Source organism: Mus musculus, chromosome 5 (genome assembly GCF_000001635.26).
Source record: "Mus musculus strain C57BL/6J chromosome 5, GRCm38.p6 C57BL/6J".
NCBI lineage: Eukaryota > Metazoa > Chordata > Mammalia > Rodentia > Muridae > Mus > Mus musculus.
The window spans coordinates 121,597,447-121,624,739 of record NC_000071.6 but is presented as its reverse complement, the minus strand read 5'-3'; the positions used below and the strand labels follow the sequence as shown (position 1 = coordinate 121,624,739).

The 27,293-nt window shown below is 48.4% G+C and overlaps 2 protein-coding genes across 11 annotated transcripts in view; both read left to right on the top strand.

The window, feature by feature from the left end:
- Acad10 (acyl-Coenzyme A dehydrogenase family, member 10) overlaps positions 1-3,714 on the top strand; it is a 39,578-nt gene extending 35,864 nt beyond the window's left edge. For 8 of the 9 annotated variants that reach the window (XM_006530459.2, XM_006530458.4, XM_030254817.1 and 5 more), the window contains 3 exons: positions 1,918-2,061; positions 2,673-2,750; positions 3,361-3,714. In XM_006530459.2, coding sequence (XP_006530522.1) covers positions 1,918-2,061; positions 2,673-2,750; positions 3,361-3,531 — 393 coding nt within the window. In that variant the 3' untranslated portion in view covers positions 3,532-3,714. The remainder of the gene's footprint in view (positions 1-1,917; positions 2,062-2,672; positions 2,751-3,360) is intronic. The other variant, NM_028037.4, reaches the window with a different exon arrangement.
- Positions 3,715-5,801: 2,087 nt separating this feature from the next.
- Positions 5,802-26,463, top strand: Acad12 (acyl-Coenzyme A dehydrogenase family, member 12). Of its 2 annotated transcripts, none has more exons than NM_178799.3 (11): positions 5,802-5,969; positions 10,481-10,680; positions 14,574-14,974; positions 16,704-16,844; positions 17,243-17,380; positions 17,487-17,577; positions 19,039-19,197; positions 20,314-20,486; positions 24,708-24,851; positions 25,468-25,545; positions 25,778-26,459. In NM_178799.3, exons 2-11 carry the CDS (start codon positions 10,494-10,496, stop codon positions 25,931-25,933), a joined length of 1,668 nt encoding a protein of 555 aa, NP_848914.2. In that variant the 5' UTR covers positions 5,802-5,969; positions 10,481-10,493; the 3' UTR covers positions 25,934-26,459. The 2 variants fall into 2 exon arrangements, with proteins under 2 accessions (NP_848914.2, XP_011246533.1); XM_011248231.1 differs by having other exon boundaries at positions 5,804-5,969; positions 10,440-10,680; positions 25,778-26,463.
- Positions 26,464-27,293: the final 830 nt, after the last annotated feature.

Here is a 27,293-nt window from a genome sequence, read left to right as displayed (position 1 = left end):
GGCAGGTGGGCCTCTTTGTGACAGAGGCCAGTGTGGTCTGCATAGCAAGTTCCAGGACAGCCAGGGCTACATGGAAAGACCCTGTCTCAAATGAACAAATGGGCAGAACAAATGGCGGGAGAGAGACCAGTAAGCCGGCTCAGCACCTGAAGGTATCTGCTGCCAAGGCTGATGAAGTGGGTTTGATTCCTGAGACCTACATAGCAGGAAAGATCCAACTCCTCCAAGGGGTCCTCTGCCCCTCATGTTCAAAATACATACTAAGACTTTGAAACTGCATCTATGTGCACACTTAAATGCATCAGGAAGTTTGGAAGCACAAACAACAACCATGTTTTGTGAGATGGGCTTACTGTGCTGCTCATGTTGGTATCAACCTTTTAGACTCAAAACAGCCTTCCTACTTCAGCCTTCCAAACAGCTCACTCTGCAGACACACCAAGCCCTGAAAAGCCACCTGCTGTCACTATCATCAGGTAGCTGGTAGGATAGTATTTTTTCCCTCTATTTTGAATGAAAGTTGACAGTCATGCCATAAGATATATTATCTCTGTAAAAATTATGTACCCGGGGATAAATAAAACACATGAGAGAAGAATGCTTTTGACTCTCAGACCCTATTTTTAAATAAAGATTTATTTATTTATTTATTTATTTATTTATTTATTTATTTATTTAACTTATTGACTACATTGTTGCTGTCTTCAGACACACCAGAAGAGGGCATCAGATGTCATTAGAGATTGCATGACCCACCATGTGATTTCTGGGAATTGAACTCAGAACCTTTGGAAAAGCAGTCAGTGGTGTTAACCACTGAACCATCTCTCCAGGCCCAACTCTCAGCCCTTTCTAAGCTGACTTCAGATGCACCAGAAGAGGGCGTCAGATCTCATTATGGGTGGTTTTGAGCCACCATGTGGTTGCTGGAATTTGCACTCAGGACCTTTGGAAGAGCAGTTAGTGCTCTTACCTGCTGAGTCATCTCAAAAGTCCATTTTGTGTGTGTGTGAGAGAGACAGAGACAGAGAGAGACAGGGAGAGACAGGGAGGGAGAGGGAGAGAGAGAGAGGAGAGAGAGAGAGAGAGAGAGAGAGAGAGTGTTTTTAAACACATGGTTTTTCTCATGTTTTTCCTGGCTGTCCTGGAACTAACTTGCTTTATAAACCAGCCTGGTCTTAAACTCACAGAGATCCCGCTGCCTCTGTCTCTGCCTCTCAAGTGCGAGGATTAAAGGCAAATGCCACAACTGCCTGGCTCTGTTTTCTTGGAAGACATGATCTAACTATGAATCACACACACACACACATAGCATATAACTCATAGACATCCACCTGCCTCTGCCTTGGGGATTAAGCATCTGTGCTACCACACCCACCTTCATGCAGTTTGTATAGCAACAAAGGAGAAAGTCATATAACACTTTCAGTTGTGTTGATGGTGCTTCAAGAAGACGAGGCAGAGACATCTCTGCTGTCTGTCTCTGGCACTGTCTCATAACCTTCTCAGCTCTTGGGTTGGTGGAAGGTAGCGATCTTCACATTCCAGACGGATTTCCCTCAGTCATAAGGTTTGTTGTCATGACAGAAGTGGGCAATAAATGGTTCCTGAGGTCCTGTGAGTGATAGCCCAAGATTCAAGGCTCTGGGCCTGTACTATTCCCAGCTCTCCAGAATCACTGTAGCTGTAATCAGCCATCAGCCTCTGCAGGACATTCTCTATTGGTGTGTCATCTGTAGTGAGCACTGCATTGCCTACCTCAGACCCTCAACCCCAGTTAGCTGTCTGTCAGACAGGCGGTTCTCACATCTGCTCTCTCTTGTCCTGTGTGCCTGGCTCCTCTGCAGTCATCCACTCTGAGCCTCCCGGGGCCTCTCTAGGCCTCCCTTCTCAGCCTTGTCCCTCTGGTGTCTGTAGGTGATGTCCCGCACGGCCTTCGGGAAGCCCCTTGTGGAGCAGGGCACCATCCTGGCAGACATTGCCCGGTCACGTGTGGAGATCGAGCAGGCCCGGCTGCTGGTGCTGAAAGCTGCTCACCTCATGGATGTGGCCGGAAATAAGGTGGGAGGCTTCAGAGATGACAGGGGTCACCCTGAGGTGACACTGGAATCTACCTGTCTCTCCTTGTTTGGCAAACTGTGGGAAGGCTCAGCTCTTGGACAATGATGACTGCTACTGTTCTGTTTGAACTCTAGAGGGTCAGTCATCTATTGCAAACCAGAAAAGGCCCCAGGAGAGAGGTGAACTTCCACCATGTGGTCAGCCCTGGACCATGCTGGTGCATGGAGGTAGATGAAGGAGGAGAGCTAGGAGAAAGGACCCCCGCAGACCTGGTCCAAATACAGCATTAGCCTACACAGGAGCCTGTTCCCATAGCAACATTACCCATTTCCTATGGTGGGTGGCCATGATGCATGTGGATTGCTGTGTTATCCGGCCTCCTATGCAGGGGTCCTAGACCCAGGCAAGAGCTGCCTTACCAGGTAGTGGAGCCAGGTATTCTGTCCCGGGTTCTTTGATGCCCTTGTTGCTGGCGGCCTGAGGATGCCCAGGTCTAGCTTTGGTCCACTGTTGCCCACAGCACTGTATCCAGCAGCCACCCTGACAGTTTGGCTTTCTGTTGTCCTCCTAGCTCCTCATCCTGTTTTTCTTTCCTCTGCCTTCTCCTGCAGACTGCAGCTTTAGACATTGCAATGATTAAAATGGTCGTCCCTTCCATGGCCTATCACGTAATTGACCGCGCTATTCAGGTGAGCAGCCCTGGACTGGCCTCCTCCTGTGCCTGCTACCTTCCTCTCCAAACTGATTTGTTTATTTGTTTTGGGGGGTTTCGTTTGTTTTCTTCGAGACAGGGTTTCTATGTGTAGCCCTGGCTGTCCTAGAATTCATTCTGTAGAGCAGGCCAGCCTCAAACTCAGCTTCTGCCTCCCAAGTGCTGGGATTAAAGGCATGTACCACTACTGCCTGGATCTCCAAACTGATCTTGGTACCCCACCCCACCCCACCTTACCCTACCCCCACCCACCCAGGACAGTGTGTTCCTTGTTCAGTGCATTCTTCTTGCATTAGGGGGCCTCAGGCCTAAGGGAGGCCTGTTCCTGTTCACACCCAGTGCCGACTCTGTGGGGTACACATCCTGACACTTGGTCCCACACAGAACTTTCTCAGTAGTGGAAGCAAACCATGGAGAATGGGCTTGGTGAGCAGGGCATCCAAAGGATGACAATATGGCCCTATGTGAAGTCTGGGACACATAGTGACACAGAGGACCTCAGTCAAGACAGCAGTCGCCAGCTGTTTTGAGCAGCCTGCCACTTTTAGAACTCAGACTTTCTTGTTTTTCCACTCTTGTGTCTCCAGGCCTTTGGAGCAGCGGGCCTCAGCAGTGACTACCCCCTGGCTCAGTTCTTTGGCTGGGCCCGAGCCCTGCGCTTCGCTGATGGCCCTGATGAAGTACACCAGCTGACAGTGGCTAAGATGGAACTGAAGAATCAGTCCAGGATGCAGGAACCAGCAGTGCCCAGAGTGTAGATGCTGAGTTTGGCATGGTCTGCTATGTGTGGTCCTCACATCCTATCCAGCAACTCAGTCTGGGACAGTTACTGTGACCTGAACCTCCTAGGGTCTTTTCAAGAAGATATTCTCTGGGGTCTCTTCAGAGACCTGCCTGCCTCTGCTTTCCACGTGCTGGAATTAAATACATTTGCAACTATATCCTGTTCTGAGCTAGATTTTTTCTTTTCTTTTTCTTTTTTTTCTTTTTTTTTTTTTTTTTTTTTTTTGGTTTTTTCGAGACTGGGTTTCTCTGTGTAGCCCTGGCAGGCAGCCCTGGAACTCACTTTGTAGACCAGGCTGGCCTCAAACTCAGAAATCCTCCTGCCTCTGCCTCCCGAGTGCTGGAATTAAAGGCATGCGCCACCATGCCCGGCCTGAGCCAGATTTTCTAAACAGGCTTATAGTCATGAGTATGTGTGTGCCTACCAAGGCCAGAAGAAGGTGTTAGATCCTCTGGAGCTGGGGTTCTAAGTGCCTGTGAATAGCCCAATGTGGGTCCTCGAACCTACCCTGGGTCTTCTGCAAGAGCAGCCAGTGCACTTAACTGCTGAGCTGCTCTTCTCTCCAGACACACACATGAAACGCTGCCCCTCAGAGCAGTTGACCTTCATCTCCTGAATCTCCTGCCTCCACCTCCCAAGTGTTAGCATTACAGATGTGACAGCATGCCCACTGGGGTAACCCTTTCCACGACAATTGAGGTGAACTAATATTCACTGGTCATTAACACATTTTGTTGGATGGGTCAACGTGTCAGGAAGTGGGATACAGTTGTAAGTGACTGAAGTGCCACCAAGTGAGGAAGTTCAAGGTGTATCAAGCACCCATTCCATCTTTGCTCGGTCATGAAGAGCAAGGAGAACGCAGGAGTAGGCAGAGGCAAGAAGGAAGCACCAGTCTACCTGCCTCTCCTTAGTCCTGAAGAAGCTGGCAGGTGCAGAGGGGCATGTGTGTAGGGGGCACTCAGGGGAGACGTGAAGGACGCCAGAAGCTCAAGGCTAGCTTTGCTTGCATGAGTGCCAGATCAGCTGGATTTATGTGGTGAGGGCTTGCTTTCCATCTTAGAGTCGTGATTTATAGTATCTGTCCACATGTGTGTGCTTGAGTATATTCTATACAACATGTGAAACAATACTTGTAGAAGCCAGAAGAGACCTTCAGATTCCTGGTTGTGAAGTAACACCCAGCTGTTCAGCCTGGGTGCTGGGAACCAAACCAGTGACTGCAAGTGCAGGAAATGCTCTACCTGCTGAGCACCTCCCTGGTCCCCTAGTTTGCTTTAGAAACGGGTCTCATGTAGACTAGGCTAGCCTCAAGCTTTCTATATAGTCAAGGATGACCTTGAATTTCGGGTCCTCAAGCCTCCAACTCCCTAAAACTAGGATGCACCATGTCTGGTTCAGGCAGTGCTAGGAATTCCACCCAGGGTATCCTTTTTGGGGCTAGCCTCGCTTCTATGCTAGGCAAGAATTCACCAACAGAACTACATCTCTGACCTGAGACCTTGCTTCCATTAAAACAACAGACAGACAGGGACTGAGAGTTTAGGGGTAGAACTGTACTTAGCAAGGAGAGAGGGAGAAAGAGACAGAAGAAAGGAGAGGAAAGGGAAGAGGACAGGAGGAGACAGAAAGAAACTAAAAGTAGAGCTAGAAATGGCTGCTGTCGTAGGCAGAGCAGCTGCCCAGGTGGACAGCGGCTTCCCGGCACCGATGCCTGTGCAGTAGCTGTGGCAGACACTGGACATGTACCTGAGTCTAGAAGAAATAAGTAAAACCACACTCTTGTGGCACACAGTGAGGACATGCTGACACTGCAAACCATCCAAGAAGACATCAAGTGTTCAGAGTGACTGAAGCTCCATCCAAAATCCAGTTGGGATAAAGGCTTGGACGACCGCCACACTTGGACGTGACCTCCTGTCTTTTCTGGCGTGAGATCAAGCTGTACCCCTGGCTGCCTTTAAACTCCCAATCTTCCGATCTTTAGCTCAAAGTACAGAATGATCGGTGTGGCCAGTCACCTGCTCGGAGTGGGCCCCGGTGGCCGGACGAGCCCACCGGTGGCAGCGCCGCCACCGCCTCAGCAGCGGCAGCCCCAAGTGGCCGAGTCACAACCTCCGCTTCCGTCTGTCGGCCGCCGTCTCTGACCCGCGGGGTCGCGCACGCGCACCCGCCGGCGGGAAGAGGCGTGGCCCAAGTCGCGCATGCGCTTTCGTCAGTCGCTTCTGCCCCCCCCCCCCCCCCTTGGCTGACCGTCTGGACAGTGTCCGAGGAGCGTGCGCAGTGCGCGCTGAGTCTTCTGGTTTGTTTTGCATCTGACTCCTCCATTTGTCCTCCCTAGTTTTCCCGCAGGGTTCACCGTGAATCAGAGGGTTCCTGGGTCTTCGACCTCAGGGTTGTAACTTTCTGCAGGTATGACGATGGGCTGGCTAGGAGCGCAGTGGCTTCACAGATAATCCACTGAGAGCCGAGCACTGCGGGGCTGCGTGGGATGATGATTTTGCGGACACAGAAAACAGCCCCAGAGCCGGGTGTGGTGGCGCACGCCTTTAATCCCAGCACTTGGGAGGCAGAGGCAGAGGCAGGCGAATTTCTGAGTTCGAGGCCAGCTGGTCTACAGAGTGAGTTCCAGGACAGCCAGGGCTATACAGAGAAACCCTGTCTCGAAAAAACTTAAAAAAAAAAAAAAAAAGAACAAGAAAAAAGAAAAGAAAACAGCCCCAGACAGGACAAGCTTTGGCACTCGTGCGATCCTGAGCTCTTAATGCATAACTGCACGGTTGAGAAATGAAACGATGTATAGAGACAGGGATACACTGGAAAGCCTAGAGGTCATGGTTAAAATTGGTTTTGTTGTTGATTCTGTTTGGTTTTATTTTGTTTGTTTTTATTGGTTTCTTCTCCCAGTCAGAGTTTCTCCAAGTACGCCTAACTGTCCTGGAACTCACTCTGTAGACCAGGCTGTCCTCGAACTCATAGATCTGCCTGCCTCTGCTTCCGGAGTTCTATACAGTCCTGCCCCACCACCTTCTGGCCATTGTTTAATTGTTTTGAGACAACGTCTGGTATAGCCCAAGATACTGAGAACCCTATATATTGGAGAAAAAATAAGCTGTGTTCTCTATGTATTGGAATCGGATGTCCTTGAACTTCTGACCCTCCTGCCTTTTCCACCTCGCCAGTGCCAGGGTTACAGACTTCTGCTGAAGGCTTTGTGCTTCACAAGATAGCAGGATAGAACTAACTCAAGATTGTCCTCTGTGCAGGTGCTATAGTGAGCACACACACTGAGGAATGCACTTCAGTGGTAGAATGCTTGGGTTATAGCTCTGAGTTCAGTGTCTAGTATAAACACACAAACACACATGACATAATCGACATAATGTCCAGTACACACACACACACACACGAGAGAGAGAGAGAGAGAGAGAGAGAGAGAGAGAGAAAGAAAGAGAGAGAGAAAAGCCAGGTAAGATTAGTGCGTATTTGGAGAAAAAAACATGACACGACAGGGCAGATAATATTGTGTACATGCTATAATGTAAGAGGTCCAGGAGAGGCCATGTATACAAATTGTACCTTTAACAGGAACATACAATATATAGAGGTGTTCACACTATTTCCTATGTAATATGTCTCATACCCTTTTAATGCTAGGGTTTCCCAACTTCTGTTCACATTTCACGTCCTGATACCACTTCTGGGTGCGTGTATGTGTGCCCATGAACCATAGACCACAGTAGTACTCTCAACTCATGATGACCACCAAAAAATTTGCATGGATCTAGCCAAATCACACCTCCCTCATGGAGAATAATGGGAATATATGAAAATGCACCATGCATCCACAGAGTGTAGATCATCTGACTGTGTCAGACACTAGTTTATGGTGCTGAGGTTGACCTAGAGTCTCCAACATGCTAAGCACAAGCCATTCTGCTGAGGCACACCCCCAAGTCAAGTGTTAGATAACCCTAAGTAGTGTGACACACACTAACTTGATAGCTCTACATTCTGTATCTTAGGCAATGGTAACCTGCCCCCACCTTTGCAATAGGTACTGTAATTGTCCCCGTTTTACAGAGGAAGAAGCTGAGGCTCAGAGAGGCTAACATATCTAGGACCTCACTGTCAGTGGATAGCAGAATCAGATTTGGAAACCAGTCAAACACAAGATCCCTTATGTCTTTACAACACCATGTCTGTAATATAAAACTATACACCATGTGGTCATTTATGAAATATGATCGAGGCAGGAAGCCTACATTAGTCTAACCTCATTCTGATTGACAAGGAGAAAACAAAGATGCTCTGTGGTATAGAAGATGCCAGTCCCAGGAAACTAGCATTGCTAACCAGAAGTGGACAAGGAGTCATCCTGGATCACAGCCACTCAAACATGTCCCTAGCTCTTCCCTCCCTGCACCCTCTCTCCCTTTCCTTGCTGGCTAGCCTGGGCTAGCTTGGACATTCAAGGCTGCCCTGCTTCTGCCTCTGCCTCTGCCTCTCATGTGCTAGGGATACAGCCATGCATCCTCAGGACTCCATGCTATTTTCTGATCTATCCAGTTTCTCATCCTTCAGGTCATTTAGCCTGAGGTGCTGTTCTGACTCTAGCACCGAGCCCCAAGAGATGGCTGTCTAAAAGACAACACAATCCTTGTCTTGTGGGGCTTACCATAGAAGCAGTTAGGAGAACAGTTCGTGTTTGTAGAGGTTAAATACTCCACTACAGTTATGAAAAAGGGCCATTGGGGGTGGGAGCCCACCACAAAACTGCCACAGTCAGCAATGGGGAAAAGAAATAAAATCTACAGAGAAGAGGGCAAGGCTGAGGTGTAACAGTGAGTAGAAATTCACCAGCCAGGTGAAGCAGGGGAACAGCTCTGGTCTGGTGGCACAGCAGGTGCCAAGGCCTGGAGAGAAGGGGGACAGACAGAGTGCTTGCCTAGTGTGCACAAAGGCCAGATTCCCCAGGGATACACAACACAGAAGTGGCAGCATAAGCCTGTAACCTCTGCCTCCGCATCAGGGTGTTGTCTTTCATAGACTTTGGCCTCGGCATGGAAAGACGAAAATTGAGAGAGGCTCATGAGTCTGGAGTTTGGGGTTTGTTTTGTTTTGTTTTGTTTTAAGTACAAAATGCGGCCAAATTTTGATGAATCGGTACATCTTGAGATTTTCATGGTTTACTATTTGATCTTTTGTTAGCTGGGCACAGCGGTCCATATGTCCCTCCCATGCCAGCTATGTAAGGAGACTAAGGCAGGAGGATTGCCTGGACCCAAGCACCTGAGACAGCTTGGGCTACAGAGCAAGATTTTTTTTCTCAAGAATAAAAGAGAAAAAAGACACGAAAGGTTCCTTTTTTTTTTTTTTTTTTTTTTTTTGGAGCTGCTTGGCCCCTCTTCTCTTTAAGCTCTCACCTTTCTTTCTTTCTTTCTTTCTTTCTTTCTTTCTTTCTTTCTTCCTTTCTTTTTTTTTATCTAAGTACACTGTAGCTGTCTTCAGATTTACCTGAAGAGGGCATCAGATCTCATTACAGATGGTTGCGAGCCACCATGTGGTTGTTGGAATTTGAACTCAGGACCTTTGGAAGAGCAGTCAGTGCTCTTAACCACTGAGCCATCTCTCCAGCCCCGAAAGGCTTCTTTTTTTAGATCTTGGTTTTGTTTGCTAGTCAGTTTCTGTGTCTATTCAGAGTTTGTTTATGTGTCTGAGATAGGGTCTCATGTAGCCCAGGCTGCCCCGGAGACACTGAGATCCCCTGACTCTGTCTCCCTGGTGCTGAGGTTATAGGTGTGGCCCTGAAAGCCCCAATAAAAGCCTACTTTCTCATAGTTGAATAAGAGGGCCTCCAGATTTAGGAATTCAGGCCTCTTGGTGTTCTAGTGATGGGGTCCAGAAACAATTTACCTCTCAGGGCTCTGGACCCAGTCAGTGGATCGATCCCACAACAGATTTGTATTGAGATATCTTTGTTGGGAGCTGTTGCATCCTGAGAGGTTTGGACCAGTTAGAGGAAGCAAGTCACTGGTGTGTGCCCTGGAGTCCTGCCCTGGCCATTTCCTATGTTCCCTCTCTGCTTCCTGCTTGGCCCTGAAGTACAAACCTTGTTTCTGTCATGATGCTCTGGCCAAGTGCATGGAGCTGCGTGCACAGCCACGAAATAAGCTCTCTGAAACTGTGCCCCAGAACAAATCCTTCCCTTGTGCTACTGTCAGGGAGTGGGTCACAGCAATGAAAAAGGTTACTAACACACAGGTTCTTTAAGTTTTCCAGGTCAGCTAGTATCTCCTGCAGTTGGACTATCACACACTGTTTCCAATGAAGGTTTTAAATGGGGATAAGACAGGCTGGTGGTGCAGGACTTTAATCCTAGCACTTGGAAGGCAGAGGCAGGTTGACCTCTGAGTTTGAGACCAGCCTGGTCTACAGGGTGAGTTCCAAGACAGCCAAGGCTACATGGATAAACCCTGTGTCAAAAACAAAACAAAAACAAACTAACCATGAAAACAAAATGGGGTTAAGATGTGGTCACATCTGCGGCTTTGAAGGAATTCTCTGGCTGATGAGGGAGGAAGGAGGAAGGAGCAGGGAGCCACCAGGGTCCCTGAAGAGACATCTGCAGTGAGAGAAGAAGGCAGGAGATTGGGGTCTCAGGAGCAAGACAGGGCTGAGGCAAGTGAGTTGGGACTGAGGAAAGTCAGGGCTCAAACCCCCTTTCAGTGGTGATAGCAGTTGAGGGTGAAGGCCCCATGTGAACAGTCATTGAAGCCAGCTGTGGGTGGGGCTTGAGCATTGGTTGGACCTCAGCCGGGAGCTGTGGGTGACACCCAGCTCAGGGATACCCTACCCTAACCTAACCCTAACCCTGGACAGAAGCCGTGCCTCAGGCTGCCCTGAACCTTCTCCCCACACAGCCTCCATCTCACCATGTGGGTAAGAAGACTTTTCCAGCCTTCCACTCTGCACTGGGCATGGAGGACCACGGCCCTGAACCATCCCCTGGGCAGGCATCAGGGAGGCCTCCGCTGGACACATTCTGGAGGCCGAAGCTACAGAGCAGTCATTTTTGACACGGGCGGAGTTCTCGTGCCTTCTCCAGGGACAGTGGCTGTGGGTAAGCTCCTTATTCTTCTTAACTCTTAGGAAGTGGGAGTGGGACAATGGAGACAGATAGGCCTGAGGGTCAAATTCTAAGCCCCACTGAAGGGCAGTGTTTGAGGCAAATTATTCAGCTGTTCAGAGTCATTTTTCTTAATGACCTATGGAAAATAAGGTAGATCAATTGGTAGCAGGCATGAAGCCCTGGGTTCAGTCCTTAGCACCTCATAAGCCAGGTGTGGCATTTGGTGGCTGAAGCAGGAGGATCAGGTGTTCTGGGTCATCCTCTGCTAAACAGTAAGTTCAAGGATAGCCTGAGCTACATGAAACTGTTACGACCTGAGTCTGAGGGATACCCAGAAGAGCCCCAGAATTTCGAAGTCAGCTGCAACTTGCAAAAGAATCTTATTATTATTTCGAATCTTGACTCAGATTGCAAATGTTAGATCTAGTGGGGAAACCCCCACCCAATTCCCGATTCGGCGTGCACCCAAAAAAAATCACGAAGGACCATCTCTTGCTGTAATTACATGAGGACATTTAATTACGGAGCACAGACATGCATCCCACACAGGAGATAACAGATGTCGGCCATGAGGCTTGAAAGCTAGGGGTTTTTATGGGGTAAGGGGCTTATCTTTGTTCACATAGCAACCAGTTGATGTATGACTTTACCCGGCGCCAAGGGGCAATAGACAGAGGGGAGGTTCTGGCCAGATGGTGTTGACTTAGATAATATAGCCCTGCTGGTCCTTGCATACCTTTTTATCTTTACAGCCAAGATGTTCTTAGGAATGCCTTAACAAGCCCTGCCCTGGCATGCCTGGGGGCTGTTCTGCTTTGTTCTCAGTCTCAGGCCGGGGCAGTGGGCTGCTAAACAACTCACAAGTTACAATATTTCATCTTCCTTCACAAGCACCCCCACCTCGATGTAGGTGCTGGCACGCAACCACGAGTCCAGAAAGCATTGAGTTTATATACAGTGCAGTTAGGAATTCTCTGGATGCTTAGGGTGAAGGGGAGTGGGGGGGGGCGCTTAGGTTGTAAGTCAAACAGGATACTATTTAGTGGGACGGAACTGTAGCTGGGAAGAGGATTAAAAAGTGTCTTTTGTGGGGTTATCGGGAACTAATTTTCTGGCTGGCCATTACTGTCTGTGAACTCTGATTGCCTTTGTTCTATCATTCAAACATGGGGCCTTAATCTTCTTTGAGTTTGTTATTTGTTTAAGGTCCCAAGGACAGGCACCTGGAGAGCTCGGCCTTTTATCAGAGAGAGAGCTAGTTTTTGTCAATGTAGAGATGGGGAGGCTATCTCAAACTAGCTTTGTGGCTGCTCAGGGTGTTTTCATTAAGGGAGGTTTTTTTTGTTGTTGTTATTGGTTTTTTTGTTTTGTTTTGTTTTGTTTTGTTTTGTTTTCGAGGCAGGGTTTCTCTGTATAGCCCTGGCTGTCCTGGAACTCACTTTGTAGATCAGGCTGGCCTCGAACTCAGAAATCAGCCTGCCTCTGCCTCCCGAGTGCTAGGACACACCCGGTATTAAGGGAGGTTTTATGGACAGTGCCATTCTAATGCCAGACTGGGTTCCCTCAGAGTGGCCAGGGAGGGGGAGGGAGCCCTGTGCTTGCTGCAGGGGGGACTCAGCACAGAAACCAGCTGTCTGCACACTGTATTTGCGCCGGGCAGGAGGGAAATGAGAGCTTCTTTGAGGAAAACACAGAGGCAGAGTCTGCACACCACACTGGATTCTCTTGGGTGAGGCTTCCAAGAAACAGGACAGTTAACTGTAGAGAGTAGTTTGGAGGCTACAACAAAACACTGTCTATAAATAAATAGTGACACAAGGAACTTTGCCTTTTGCCCGGGTATCATGATGTGGGCTGTTTTGTTCTGCCGTGCCAGTGAACTGAAGCCTCAAAATTGAGTCCACGTAAATCTTTCCTCTTTTAAAAATAACTAAACAATCGGCTGGAGAGGTGGCTCAGTGGTTAAGAGCACTGACTGCTCTTCCAGAGGTCCTGAGTTCAATTCCCAGGTGGCTCACAACTATCAGGAATGGGATCTGATGCCCTCTTCTTGGTGTGTCTGAAGACAGCTATCGTGTAGTTACATATAATAAAATAAATAAATAAATAAATAAATAAATAAATAAAAGTGACAGTGGCTAGCTGTGGCACAGGCTGACCAACTAGGCCCTGGGAATACATGACTTGGGCTGAGATGCAGTTCGGTGGGAGAGGGCTTGCCTACTACCCACCAGGCTCTTGGTCCATTCTCAGCTCTGCAAGAAGACAGTGGGGAAGAGGGGAGGAGACTGGGAGGAGCCGAAGGTCACACAGCCTCTTCCCAGCTATGTACCACAGACCTGGGTCTGAGTGCCAGGACAGAAGCTGCTTTGTTGCCATCCTGCCCCTGCCCCTTCCCATTGCCATCCATGATAAACTCCATGAGCAAGGGCAACATGGGAAGAAAGAGTCTTTATTTGAGTTCCACACCCTAGCCAGAGTCTATCATGGAGAGAACTCAGGGCAGGGATTCAAGGCAGGAACCTGAGGGCAGGGACAGAAGCAGTGGCCATGGAGGACTGTTGTTGTTGGCTTCCTCCTGTTCTGCCCAGTTCTCGGGAACCCCAGAAGAACATCAGGAATTGCAAGTCCGATATAAAAACAAAGAGCCTTTATTTCGCGAATCAGACCCGGATTGCAAGCCTTTCAAGTATATACTCTGAGCAGTGGTATAGATATAGAATATAGATAGATTTACATAGATCTATCTATCTATATCTATCTATCTATAGATAGATATAGAGTATATATATAGAGAGTATATATATATATATATATATATATATGTATATATAGAGAGAGTATATATATATATATACTCACAGATACATATATGCATAAGCTGGAATCCTCAAACTGGGCTGTGACATGGGAAAGCCATCCTTCAAACCTGATAACATTTGCTCAGACAGTGGGGTGGAACCATGGAGCCAGGAGGGGACCTAACTGACCTGGGAAGTAACTTTATGGTGCTATCAGGAGCTGATATATTACAAACCTGTCACAGCTGTCAGGGAACACTTAATTGTCCTTTTCCCATGGTCCAAGAGTGGGCATCTTATCATTTTAAGGATGTTTGGTCCTTGTTCCCTTCAAGGGCAGGAGCCATCTGCACTGGAGAAATGTTGGCTTTCTATCAAAGGGTTTCAAGGATGGAGAGTTGAGGAGCATCCTCACCTGTATCTGGGAAGCTCCAAGATGCCCTGTCGGGGAAACAAAAAACAACAAACAAGCAAAAATCAGAGAGAGGAAAATGCCAACCTTCTCCATGCCACTGGCATTATTATCCAGAGAAAATGGTGCTAGAAACTGGCCCTGTCATCATCATCTCTACAGGGCTGATTAGGATCAAGTAGAATCTCTTACAGCTTCCTGGTGCCGCAGAAGTAATTTCAGGTGTCACTAATTATTTGTTTAGTCGTCGTTGTTTTTGTTTTGAGCCAGGGTTTCACTGTGTAGTTCTGGCTGTCCTAGAATTGCTGTGTCCCAGCCTGCCCTCAAACTCAAGAGATCTGCCTGCTACCACCTCCTAACAGCTAGGATTAAAGGAGTGTGCCACCACAACTTAAATTAGTTTCTTTAGGAAAAGAAAGGCCAAGTAGCAGGGGACATCCAACCTCCAATTTCTGGTTCCCAGGCTTAGAGACTTACTACCCTCTCTAGCCTCAGTTTCCCCATCCACCAAGTTCAGATACAGATCGTAGTGCTGCCTGGAGGTCCAGGGTCCTGGTGGGGACCAGTGTCCAGCCAGTGGTAGTGTCTGCCCTCAGAGTGTGGACAATGTCACTGACTCACACATCCCCAGGGTGGTTATGGATAATCCATTCTCCTTTCATTCTCCATAGGCCAGGCAAGCTCAGCAACAGCCCAACAAAGTGGAAAGCTCACTGAGTCCATGGCTGAGCTGGCCTGGGATTTTGCCACCAAAGAAGGGTTCCGGGTTTTCAAAGAGATGCCAGCCACCAAAACACTGAGCAGATCCTACCATGCCTGGGCGGGGCCGAGGTCCCCGAGGACTCCCAAGGGTGTGAGGGGTCACAGCACTGTAGCAGCTGCTTCCCCTTCTCATGAGGCAAAGGGAGGCCTGGTCATCTCTCCAGAGGGCCTGTCTCCTGCGGTCAGAAAGTTGTATGAGCAGCTGGTGCAGTTTATAGAACAGAAGGTGTACCCCCTGGAGCCAGAGCTGCAGAGACACCAGGCCTCGGCCAACAGGTGGAGCCCTTCCCCGCTGATAGAAGACCTCAAGGTAAGCCAGTCTTTCAGGGTGACTGGCCCTAGCCATTGAGGCCAGAGGCAAGGAGGCTGACAGGAATCCTCTTGGTATCCCATCACTAGGGAGAGGAGGCTGCTGGTTAATCAGGTTTCATCCTGTCACCAGGGGGTGGGGCGGGGCATGTGTGACTGGGGTGAGAAAGGGGAGTGGTAAGTTCTTCTGTGATCCCCATACTTGGGAAAGGAGGTGGGAGGGTAAAAAGTTCACACTGACCCCAGCTACTTGAGACCCTGTCTAAAGATCGAGTAATAAGACCTGTGGCTTGGAGAGACTCATCAGGTCAAATGGACATCTGTCACACAGAGTTCAGAAACAAGCCACATTAGGGGAATTCTGTAGCCAAATTCTCTTTAGAGATGGTATCAGAAGCAGAAAGCAGGACATTTGTAAAGTGTCCTCCTCACCCTGCTTTGGCTGCGACAGTTCTCTCACCATTCTGACACACACCTTCAGTCTATAGTGCCTGTGGTCAGTCAGGACAACACAGGTAGGGAGCCTGTGGAAGGCAGCTCACCTCAGGGTGACAGTCAGAGGCAGAAGGGGACATGTGAACCTATACCAGAGGCCTTCCTTTCTCCACCATTTATTCCATATGGACCTTTAGCCTAGGGGCTGGTGCCGCCCACATCAGTAGGAAGGTTCACTATTTAGTTGAGTAAATAACTCTGGAAAGGAGGCTTGCTCAGGGCCAGCCCTCAGAGGTCTCAGAAGTCCCTCTCAGGAGCTGGCTGGGTCCCAATAGGATTCCTGACTGTCACAGAAATAGTGTTAATCATGACGAGGCATCGGGCCTTGGATATGGAGACATGGAATGAACTCACATGGGCCTTGCTACTTCTCTCTCATTATGCCACCCACGCCTGCAGGTTTGTGTCCAGCCAGTGGGTCTGCCTTGGCACTGCTTTGTGTATATGCTGTGACTCTGACTACACCTTTCACTCCCCCTTTGTGCGCCACTGCTCAGGATAAGATTTGATCTCAGCAAGAGAAATGACTCAAGGTTAAGAGAACATTCTGCTATTGTAGGGATGCAAGTTCGGTTCCCAGCACCCATGTCAGGAGACACAGGACTGCCTATCACTCTAGGTCCCGACACTCCAATACCACACCTCTCACCTCCATGGGCCCTGCATTCACATTCATACACATATGTTATTTTCCTTGTTTGTTTGTTTGTTTTGAGACAGGGTTTTTCTGTGTATCCCTGGCTGTCCTGGAATCTGCTTTGTAGAACAAATTAGGCTTGAAATCACAGAGAGCCTCCTGCCTCTGCATGCCTGGTGTGCACCACTACAACCCAGATTTTGTTTTTTTGGTTTTGTTTGTTTGTTTGTTTCGTTTTGTTTTTTTGAGACAGCATCTCTCTGTGCAGCCCTAGCTGGCCTGAAATTCAACTCGTAGACCAGGCTAGCCTCAAACTCAGAGATCCACATGCTTCTGCCTCCCAAGTGCTGGGGTTAAAGATGGATAATACCACTTCTGGCCAAATTTTTATTGCATGAATATATATCTTTATATATACATATATATATATATATATATATAACGTACATTATATATGTGTATATATAAAATATATGTGTATGTATATCTGTCTGTCTGTCTGTCTACCTATCTATCTATAGATAGATAGATAGATAGATAGATAGATACACTTTAAAGGTAAGATTCAATGATTATTGCTCTCCTTTTCCCCTGACAGGAGAAAGCCAAGGCTGAGGGACTTTGGAACCTTTTCCTACCCTTGGAGACTGATCCTGAGAAAAAGTACGGAGCAGGGCTGACTAACGTGGAATATGCACATCTGTGTGAAGTGATGGGCATGTCTCTGTATGCTTCTGAGGTACAGTCTTCACAGTTCCCTCAGCCTGTGAGAACATGTCCCCCCCACCCCCAAACACACACACACATGGCCAGCAGAAACCACTGCATGTGGAAAGTCCATCTCAGGGCGCCACACAGCTGGAAACTCCTATGGGCAAGGCGGGCAAGTTTAGGCAGCTGACAAAAGCCTGTATAGAGAATTCATTCAGAGGGGCCACCTAGGGGTGTGGGCTGTGGGGGCTTCTAGTTCAGGGTCCTTAAACTCAGAGAGGGGGGTTTAAAACGAACTTCAATGTGTGTCTGGCCCTTCTGAGGGGAGAGGAAACGCTTTCATGAGTTGTCTGTCAGAGGGTCAGAGATGTGCCTCTTCTAAGAGGTCGGAGACATAGGGGACACAAATGATTTTCTTCTCCTCAGATATTTAATTGCTCTGTCCCTGATATGGGGACTATGGAGATCCTGGTGCGGTATGGCACTGAGGAGCAGAAGGCCCGCTGGCTGGTGCCACTGTTGGAGGGCAGGATCCATTCGTGCTTCGCCATGACTGATCGAAAGGTACCATGTTTGTTTCTTTGCCTTTGACTGGCCTGCAGCTGCTGTCTGCTCCTGTGTGATGTAGGTCCTTAGGATCTCTAACCAGCATGTGCTCTCCCTTGTCTAGGTGGCCTCCTCAGATGCCTCTAACATCGAGGCTTCCATCAAAGAGGAAGATAACTCCTATGTCATAAATGGTCACAAGTGGTGGACCTCAGGTACTTGGAGAGGAATATGTTGAGAAAAGGGAGGACCGAGCAGGCGAGAGAGAGAGAGAGAGAGAGAGAGAGAGAGAGAGAGAGAGAGAGAGAGAGAAAGAGAGAGAGAAGTGTGCTGTGTGCCTTGCCCTTTGGGCACGTGTTCCATCTCGATCTGTGTCCCCAGTCTCTCTCTCCATCACAGTGGATTCTGAACCACTCGCTCCATTTGCTCAGTGTCCCAGTCCGGCGTACGTGTTACACTTTTTCCCCAAGATTGATTGATTGATTGATTGATTGATTGATTGATTTAATGTATATGGGGTACATGGTAGCTGAACCGATGCTTGTGAGACTTCATATGGTTGTTGGGAGTTGTTTTTTTTTAGGACTTCTGCTCATGCCAGTCAACTCTGCTTGCTCAGTCCCTGCTTGCTCCTGCCTAAAGATTTATTTATTATACGTATATATTCTGTAGCTGTCTTCAGACACACCAGAAGAGGGCGTCAGATCTCATTACGGATGGGTGTGAGCCACCATGTGGTTGCTGGGAATTGAACTCAGGACCTTCAGAAGGGCAGTAGGTGCTCTTAACCACTGAGCCATCTCTCCAAACTACATGTTACACTCTATTCTCACAGAGGCCAGCCAGAGAAGCTTCCAGGCCTCCCAGAAAACACAACAATGGCCTGCTGGAAGCACAGAGCTCTCTTGGAGTCTGAAGCAGTTTTCTGAAGCACACACCAGAAGGGAAGCCTGAGAAGCAGTTCAGAGGTCTATGTGGTATTTCCAGGAGGGCCTCTGTCCTCAGTGTACAACCACCAGTGTCCACAAGAGGGCGCACTCTCCTCGGAGGCTTTTGTAGCCAGTTCTATCTTGGTTGCTCCCCTGGGGATGGATTTGTGAGCTGTTTTGTCTCTTCCATGGTGGACATCCTCCATGTGGCTCACTACCTCATGTGGAGCTCAGAATTCCAGAGGCACTGTGAACACCTGCTTTGGTATCTTGTTTCTGTTTTTTAAGTCTAACATGATAGTTTTCAAACTTGGTTTCTCATGGAGATGGACAGAGGTCCAGGCAGTTAAAGGCACTGGGTACTTTGGCAGAAGACTGGCAGCACTCACCCACAGTGCAGCTCACAACTATCTATGACTCTGGTTCCAGAAGATCTGACACCTTCTCCTGGCCTCTGTGAGCATTACACACATGTACAAACACTTAGACATGAAAGTTAAAACATTGCTCCTACCGTGACTGTGGTAGGTTCCCATCTCCCTGTGATAAGTTTTGTCTGGTCTGAAGGCCCCATGTGCATCTCTGACTCTGTGGATTGATCACCGTTCTGGGGCCTGTACTTGGCTCTCTGATCCTGTAGATCTATCAGGTCATAGGTTTGCTTTTCACAGGCCAGGGCTCCATGTGGTCAGAGGCTCCATAGTCCTGGAATCCACTGATAGGCTCTGTCCCTCTTCTTCCTGACAGGCATCCTGCATCCTCACTGCAAACTCTGTGTGTTTATGGGAAAAACAGACCCACAGGCCCCAAGGCACCAGCAACAATCTATGCTCTTGGTTCCCATGGACTCGCCAGGAATCACAGTCATCCGGCCTCTGTCAGTGTTTGGTTTGGAGGATCCTCCAGGTTAGATCTCCCGGAGTCAGTCTCCCTGAGTGTGGTTCTAATACCTGACAGCACTTTGGGGAGCCCTGGTTCTGTTCAGAATTTGCCACATGCCAAGGATCTGAAGGTATTGATGAGGCCCAGTCCAGACTTTCATTTCCTAAGGAGCATGGCTGCCCAGCAGACTGCCTGTAGGTGTTTCTGCTTGCCTTACCCTTCTGATCTCAGAAGATAAGCAGGAGTCTGTGAGAGGAGACAGGCGGGCAGAGGCACCAGGCCTGCATCCTCTTGGATTTGTCTTCTGTGGGCCAGGGCCCTGGGGGATTCCCTCACCTGTGTGAAGGGAGGGACCTCTCCACTGACAACGTTTACACCCACACTTCTGCCCATCTCCGGGTGACTGATGCACCATTTCTCATCTAAGGCTTTTGTCCTGCATCCTATTTTAGCCACAAGCCCAGTGAGATGGCTCAGTGGGTATGTCCACCAAGCCTGATTCCTTGGGACCCACATGGTAGAGAAAACTAGCTGGCTCTGCTGGTTGTCCTCTGAGCTCCTCGCGCATGCTTGGGCATATGCACACACACACACACACACACACACACACACAAAACACACACAACCAACACATAATACAAGTAAAAATAAATCAGTCAATAATTTGTGGCCAGTGACATGGCTCAGTAGATAAAAATGCTTGCTGCAAGCTGGGCACCCTGAGTTCTATCCTCAGGACCTACATGGTAGAAGAGACCTGACTCTTGAAAGTTCTCTTCAGATTTTCCCTAATGTAACATGCCTATATGCTGACATCATATACAAGTAGTGATGGCACATGCCTTTAATACCAGAACTTGGGAGGCAGATTTAGGTAGGTCTCTGAGTTCAACTACACAGAGAAACCCTGTCTCCAAAAAGAAAAAAAAGAAAGAAAAATAAAAGGGAGAAACAAACAAACAAGTAAACAAATAAAATAACTTGTTTTTACTGTAGACATCAACTCCCTTTCTATATTTCTCGGTCCACTGTCCCTCCTTAGCTGTGACCCAGTTAGAAGCCTAAGGCCAGTGCCTGTAGATAGCCCTAACCAAAGCAAGGTATACAGATATCCAAAGAAACTGCATATTGATGTTTCAGGTGGCTTTGCTGAAGTACAGTTCAAGGACGTGCGTGTGCCTAAGGAAAACATAATTCTGGGCCCTGGCAGAGCCTTTGAGATCGCTCAGGGCAGGCTGGGGCGTGCCCGGATTCATAACTCCATGAGGTTGATTGGGTATTCAGAGAGGGCCCTGGCACTCATGAAGACACGGGTAAGCCCCCCTGTACCCACATTGACTCAAACCCACTGTTGCTGGCTGAGGAATTCCAACCACTGGTCTCCTCTGAGAACAGAGCTCACAGGGCAGTGTCCATGCCTGGAATCTGCATCTCTGTTTTGCATGTACTTTACATGGCTTCAGCTGGCTTCCAGAGTGGGATGGGCACCTCTCTGTCTAGGTGGCCAGAAGCCAAGAGCAGGTTTTATGGTGGCTGAGGGCAAGGTTCTCAACCCCAGAGGATTGTGGCAGCCAGGAACCATTTGTTCCCAGCACATCTGAAGGTTAGATCATGCATGGCCTGTTTGTGCCCCTGGGGTCACAGCAACTGACCCTGTGCATAACAGCTTCCTTGGTCAATATGTCCAGGCATGGTATCTTATGCCTTTAATTCTAGCACTCGTGAGCTGAGGCAGGAGGATTGCTGAAACTTTCAGACTAGAGTATGACACTGTCTCAAATAGAAGTCATTGGCCATGAGCCCCTTAAAGGCTAGGGACTCTGCTACTACCATGGCAGCAGAGTGAGGATCTGCAGGAGGGTCAGTCAGGGGTGACCAAGCTGGTGTGGGTTCAAACTTCAGGAGTCTTCGCTCACAGTTTGTCTTAGGCTTCTATAAGCAGCACACAATTTGGTGGAAACTTATTCTGGTGATGAGTAAACCCTGCGTGTAAATCAAAGAATACAGGAAGCTCTCTGAGAAACCAGGGCCAGCCTGGTCTACAGAGTGAGTTCCAGGACAGCCAGGGCTACACAGAGGAACCCTGTCTTGAAAAAAACAAAAAACAACAACAAAAAAAAAAAAGCATAAAAAAAATTAACATAGGAAATTACTAGTTACATTTATCCTTGCTTCTCTTGTCAGAGCAGTAGCAACTAGAAAGCCTGAAAAGGTATCAATAGTCATATGTGCATATGTTATTTTTTTAAATCAGAAATATGAATATCCATTTGCAATAATTGATTAAGTATAAGTTAATTCCTCTAGAATTAACACCATTGTGTGGAACAGGTAGAAACTGAGGACATTGAGAACAAGTCTTTACAGTTTGATATGCAAATTTTCCAAAAATACCACATTATCTCACACCATTACTATTTTGATGATGTAAAGAAGGAGGTTAAGTGGCCAATCGTTCTTGTATAAGGCTTATACTTGTATAAGGCTTATAATCTGCCTGGGATATAAATCCGGGACAGCATCACCTCAAGAGGTCCTGTCCAGGCAATCTAGGAGGAGTTCCTTTTTTTTTTTTTTTTTTTTTTTTATTTTGGTTTTTCGAGACAGGGTTTCTCTGTGTAGCCCTGGCTGTCCTGGAACTCACTCTGTAGACCAGGCTGGCCTCGAACTCAGAAATCCGCCTGCCTCTGCCTCCTGAGTGCTTAGATCAAAGGTGTGAAAGGTGTGCGCCACCAGACCCGGCTGCAATAACCAATTTAATTGCTCTTCAAAACAAGGAACAGGCAGGTTTTTAAGACTTTAAAAAAAAAAAAAAACCTTCATGTTTTTATCCTACAATTCCTTTTTAACACCACAACAGCGTCATAATAGGATGTTAAAACTTTACTTGGGCCAGGTGTGGTGGTGCACCAAAAAACAAAACAAAAACAAAAAAAAAACCAAACGTTACTTGGAGATGAATAAAGATGATTCTACATTAATATTCTCTTTTGTCAAAGAATTGCTGTGGGCACATTGAGTAACAATAACTAGAATATGCAGCTAATATTTGATTACCATTGATTATAATTGATAACAATTGATTACAGAAGCTTCCTCTACTTTCTGCAAAGGCTTTTGTTTTTCACCAGTGAATTTGCATTTCCCTTAATAACATCCAACAAAGGCTTAAGTCCTCTTGTGGTGAGCTTTAGGTGAGGTCTTAGCAGGTCTCCTGGAAGCTTTTGAAAATTATTTGAAGTAAGCAAATGCTATCATCAGGTAGGTGGTGGGATACTGGGTATTTTTTCCTGTATTTTGAATTAAAGTTGACAGTCACTCACAAGATATATTATTTTTGTAAAATTAATATCCTAGAGATAGATAAATAAAACACGAATGCTTTTGACTCTTGTTGCCCTTGGAACTCCAGACTGTGAGGCTTGCAGTCACCAGCAGGTGGCGATGTGCACCTTGGTGGAGTTCCCTCAGTCCTTCCTTCCTGCCTCCCTGGGAGCGGTCTTGGCCAGAAGCTGTGTCTGGCTGTCTCTCCTATTTTCAAGTCCAAGGCTTCATTAAAGGGGTGGAAGAAGAACTGGGCTGTCCTGGAACTAACTTGCTTTGTAAATCAGCCTGGCCTCAAACTCACAGAGATTCCCCCTGCCTCTGCCTCTGCCTCTGCCTCTCAAGCACTAGGATGAAAGGTATGTGCCACAACTGCCTGGCTCTGTTTTCTTGAAAGGCACGATCTAACTATGAATCTCTTTCTTACACACACACACATAGACACACACACAAACACACAGCATAGACCTCATAGAGGTCCACCTTTGGGATTAAGCATCTGTGCTGCCACGCCCACCTTCATGCAGTTTGTATAGCAACAAAGGAGAAAGTCATAGAACACTTTGAGTTGTGTTGATGGTGCTTCAAGCAAACGAGGCAGAGACATCTCTGCTGCAGACCCTCTGGGTCCCTTTGTCTGTGTGGAACGAGTCTCTGGGGCAGGTGAGCAAGGCGTCGGTGGGTGACAGACAGACCAACACAGGAGATTGTGTAGAATCTGAATGTATTCTCACAAAGTGAACAGCAATCTTATATAGTACAGAAAATACAAGGGGTCAGACGTCACAGCAGGCAAGGTACATTGAAGTTACCTGACACAAAACAAAGGAATGACTTCAAAAGGATTTACAGGAGCCAGGTAAATGTTTACAGTAAAGATAAAGCAGTCCTGCCTAGGGTCAGCTTAGTGACAGGCAAGGATTTCACACTCTAGTGCTATACCTTTGAACCTTGTGAAGGCAAGCACCAGGGGCTCTTGGCAGGCCTCATGAATAATGCAGTATCACAACCCCCCTATTTCCTAGGCCTTGCTAAATTCTTTTTTGTTGTTTTTGTTTGTTTGTTTGTTTGTTTGTTTTTTGAGACAGGGTTTCTCTGTGTAGCCCTGGCTGTCCTGGAACTCACTCTGTAGACCAGGCTGGCCTCGAACTCAGAAATCCACCTGCCTCTGCCTCCCGAGTGCAGGGATTAAAGGCGTGTGCCACCACGCCCGGCTGCTAAATTCTTATATGAGTGTAACTTTTAAGTAACTGGAGAATCCATTTGTCAGGAGAATTCACCAACTTGCTTCTAATATGCAATGCAGCCCGTACTGAAGATTTCTATCTCGGTGGGATTCCCTGGCTCTTTCATGGTATTCCCTTGTTTGGGTGAGATTTGCTACTGTCCTTAGTAAATCCTCTGCAGACCAGCTCTGAGCTACTGGCTCCATCTTTTGTAATGCTTAATTAGTTACTGAATAGATAACTTCTTTTTGCATTCTGGCCGGGCCGGAATCCAAGTTAGTCGGCTTCTGGGAACTTGGAACACTGGGGAGACTTAACTATATCAGAATTTAATCTTAAAAGGCATTTATAATAAAATACTAAAAAAGAGCTCATAGTTCCATACACCAGACTAACACGGGGATAGGGTATGAGTATATGGGTAAATGAGAACGCCAAAGCTCCAGGAGGTGAGTTTCCTTGAAACTCTTTTCCTCGTGAGTGCTTACAGACTTCTCAGCCTGTCAAGCAGACTTGACCGGAGTGCGTGGGACATCTCTGCTGTCTGTCTCTGGCACTGTCTGATAACCTTCTCAGCTCTTGGGTTGGTGGAAGGTAGCGATCTTCACATTCCAGACGGATTTCCCTCGGTCACAAGGTTTGCTGTCATGACAGAAGTGGGCAATAAATGGTTACTGAGGTCCTGTGAGTGACAGCCCAAGATTCAAGGCTCTGAGCCTGTACCATTCCCAGCTCTCCAGAATCACTGTAGCTGTAATCAGCCATCAGCCTCTGCAGGACATTCTCTATTGGTGTGTCATCTGTAGTGAGCACTGCATTGCCTACCTCAGACCCTCAACCCCAGTTAGCTGTCTGTCAGACAGGCGGTTCCCACATCTGCTCTCTCTTGTCCTGTGTACCTGGCTCCTCTGCAGTCATCTACTCTGAGCCTCCCGGGGCCTCTCTAGGCCTCCCTTCTCAGCCCTGTCCCTCTGGTGTCTGTAGGTGATGTCCCGCACGGCCTTCGGGAAGCCCCTTGTGGAGCAGGGCACCATCCTGGCAGACATTGCCCGGTCACGTGTGGAGATCGAGCAGGCCCGGCTGCTGGTGCTGAAAGCTGCTCACCTCATGGATGTGGCTGGAAATAAGGTGGGAGGCTTCAGAGATGACAGGGGTCACCCCGAGGTGACACTGGAATCTACCTGTCTCTCCTTGTTTGGCAAACTGTGGGAAGGCTCAGCCAGCTCTTGGACAATGATGACTGCTACTGTTCTGTTTGAACTCTAGAGGGTCAGTCATCTATTGCAAACCAGAAAAGGCCCCAGGAGAGAGGTGAACTTCCACCATGTGGTCAGCCCTGGACCATGCTGGTGCATGGAGGTAGATGAAGGAGGAGAGCTGGGAGAAAGGACCCCCGCAGACCTGGTCCAAATACAGCATTAGCCTACACAGGAGCCTGTTCCCATAGCAACATTACCCATTTCCTATGGTGGGTGGCCATGATGCATGTGGCTTGCTGTGCTATCCGGCCTCTTATGCAGGGGTCCTAGACCCAGGCAAGAGCTGCCCTACCAGGTAGTGGAGCCAGGTATTCTGTCCCGGGTTCTTTGATGCCCTTGTTGCTGGCGGCCTGAGGATGCCCAGGTCTAGCTTTGGTCCAGTTGCCCGCAGCACTGTATCCAGCATCCACCCCGACAGTCAGTTTGGCTTTCTGTTGTCCTCCTAGCTCCTCATCCTGTTTTTCTTTCCTCTGCCTTCTCTGCAGGCTGCAGCTTTAGAGATGGCCATGATTAAAATGGTCGTCCCTTCCATGGCCAATCAAGTAATTGACCGCGCTATTCAGGTGAGCAGCCCTGGACTGGCCTCCCGCTGTGCCTGCTACCTTCTTTTCCAAACTGAGCTAGTCCCCTCCCCCTCAAGCTCCCCAGCTCCCACCCCAGCCCTCCCGGAACAGTATGTCCCTTGTTCAGTGCATTCTACTTGCAAGTAGTGAGACAGCTGTTGTCAGCTGTTTTGAGCATGCATTCACTCTTAGAACTCCGGCTTTCTTCTGTTTTCCACCCCATGTCTTCCAGGCCTTTGGAGCAGCGGGCCTCAGCAGTGACTACCCCCTGGCTCAGTTCTTTGGCTGGGCCCAAACCCTGCGCTTAGGTGATGACCAGCTGAAGGTGGCTAAGATGGAACTGAAGAATCAGTCCAGGCTGCAGGAGCCAGCAGCACGCAGAGTGTAGATGCTGAGTTTGGCATGGCCTGCAATGTGTGGTCCTCACATCCTATCCAGCAGCTCAGTCTGCGACAGTCACTGTGACCTGAGCCTCCTGGGGTCTCTTCAAGAAGATGTTTCTGGAGAGACTGAGCTCAAGCTTTAGGCGTGGAGGAAGGGGATTTGGGTGCCTGGGTAGCTGTTCTTGAGTTCTTCAGATTTGACCTGTGACCCCCGCCCCTTCCTCTGGGCTGTAGGAATCTGGGCACCTTGGACTCTGATGTCTCCAGAGGCCATTAGGCTCCTCCTTTGTGCTTCTAGGAAAGCAGGGGGCGTGGTGCACAGCAAATGCCCCTGGGATGAAGCCACTGTGTGACCACTGATGTGCCCACGTCACAGAATACTGATTCAGATGCTCTGTGGTAAAAGGGCCTTTCGGGACACAAAGAATCTGTCTACTTCCTATGTCACATGAGGGACATGGGTGATAAAGATACCCACTGCCCCACCTATGTCACATGGAGGACATGGGTGATAAAGTTTCCCACTGCTCCATGACTCAGGCATCTATGGCTTTCCCAGTGCTGGCCTTATATACTGGGGTCCTGCGGGACATGGGTGCTGTGGCTATGATAATCCCACAGGTCTCCTTCACACCTCAGCAGCAGTTCAGAAACGTCCCCAAAGGAGCCATGTCATCTGAGGAAGACCCCCATTCACTGTCAGGATCTGCCATCTGCCTTATTGGTTGTGTTGGGGCATGGAGGGTGACAGGCAAGGTGCCGCTGAGATTTGAAGAGTAATGTGCCCTCCCTCGGGATGGGGGGATGGTCCCCTAGGCAAGGTCTGACTTCTCAGAGAAGCATGGGCACCACAATCCTAGAAAACGATGAAGTTACAGCTGGGAGGAGTCAACCTTAAGGTGCAGCCACAGTCCTGGTCAGGTCAGCTAGTCTGACAGACACCATCACATGCTATACTGTAGACTTACCTCAGGGGACCTGCCTTTTCCTAATTATCCCGCTGCTGCAGCCTGGGCCATGGATTGCAGAGTGCACAGTGGCCACAGGCTGCTAAGTAGGTTTCTCTGGTGTGCTGGTCCCCCCACCCCCATGGGCTGGGGACACAGGTGCCACCACACTTGCAGGAAGATCCACGAAGGCCCCCAGCCCTCAATGGCAGCATAGCCCCTGCATACTGGCAAATTCCAGCAACCCGAGCCCCACCTCTGTTTCAGGCCTGAGAGAAAAACAAGGGTTTATAAAAAAGGAAGTTGTTATCACATCACATGTCATGTGGCCCTAAGAATGTCTCAGACCAGCTATTTCAAGGCTGAGTGCAAGCACCCAGTCTTAACCACTGAGCCATCCGTCTAACTCCCAGTTTGG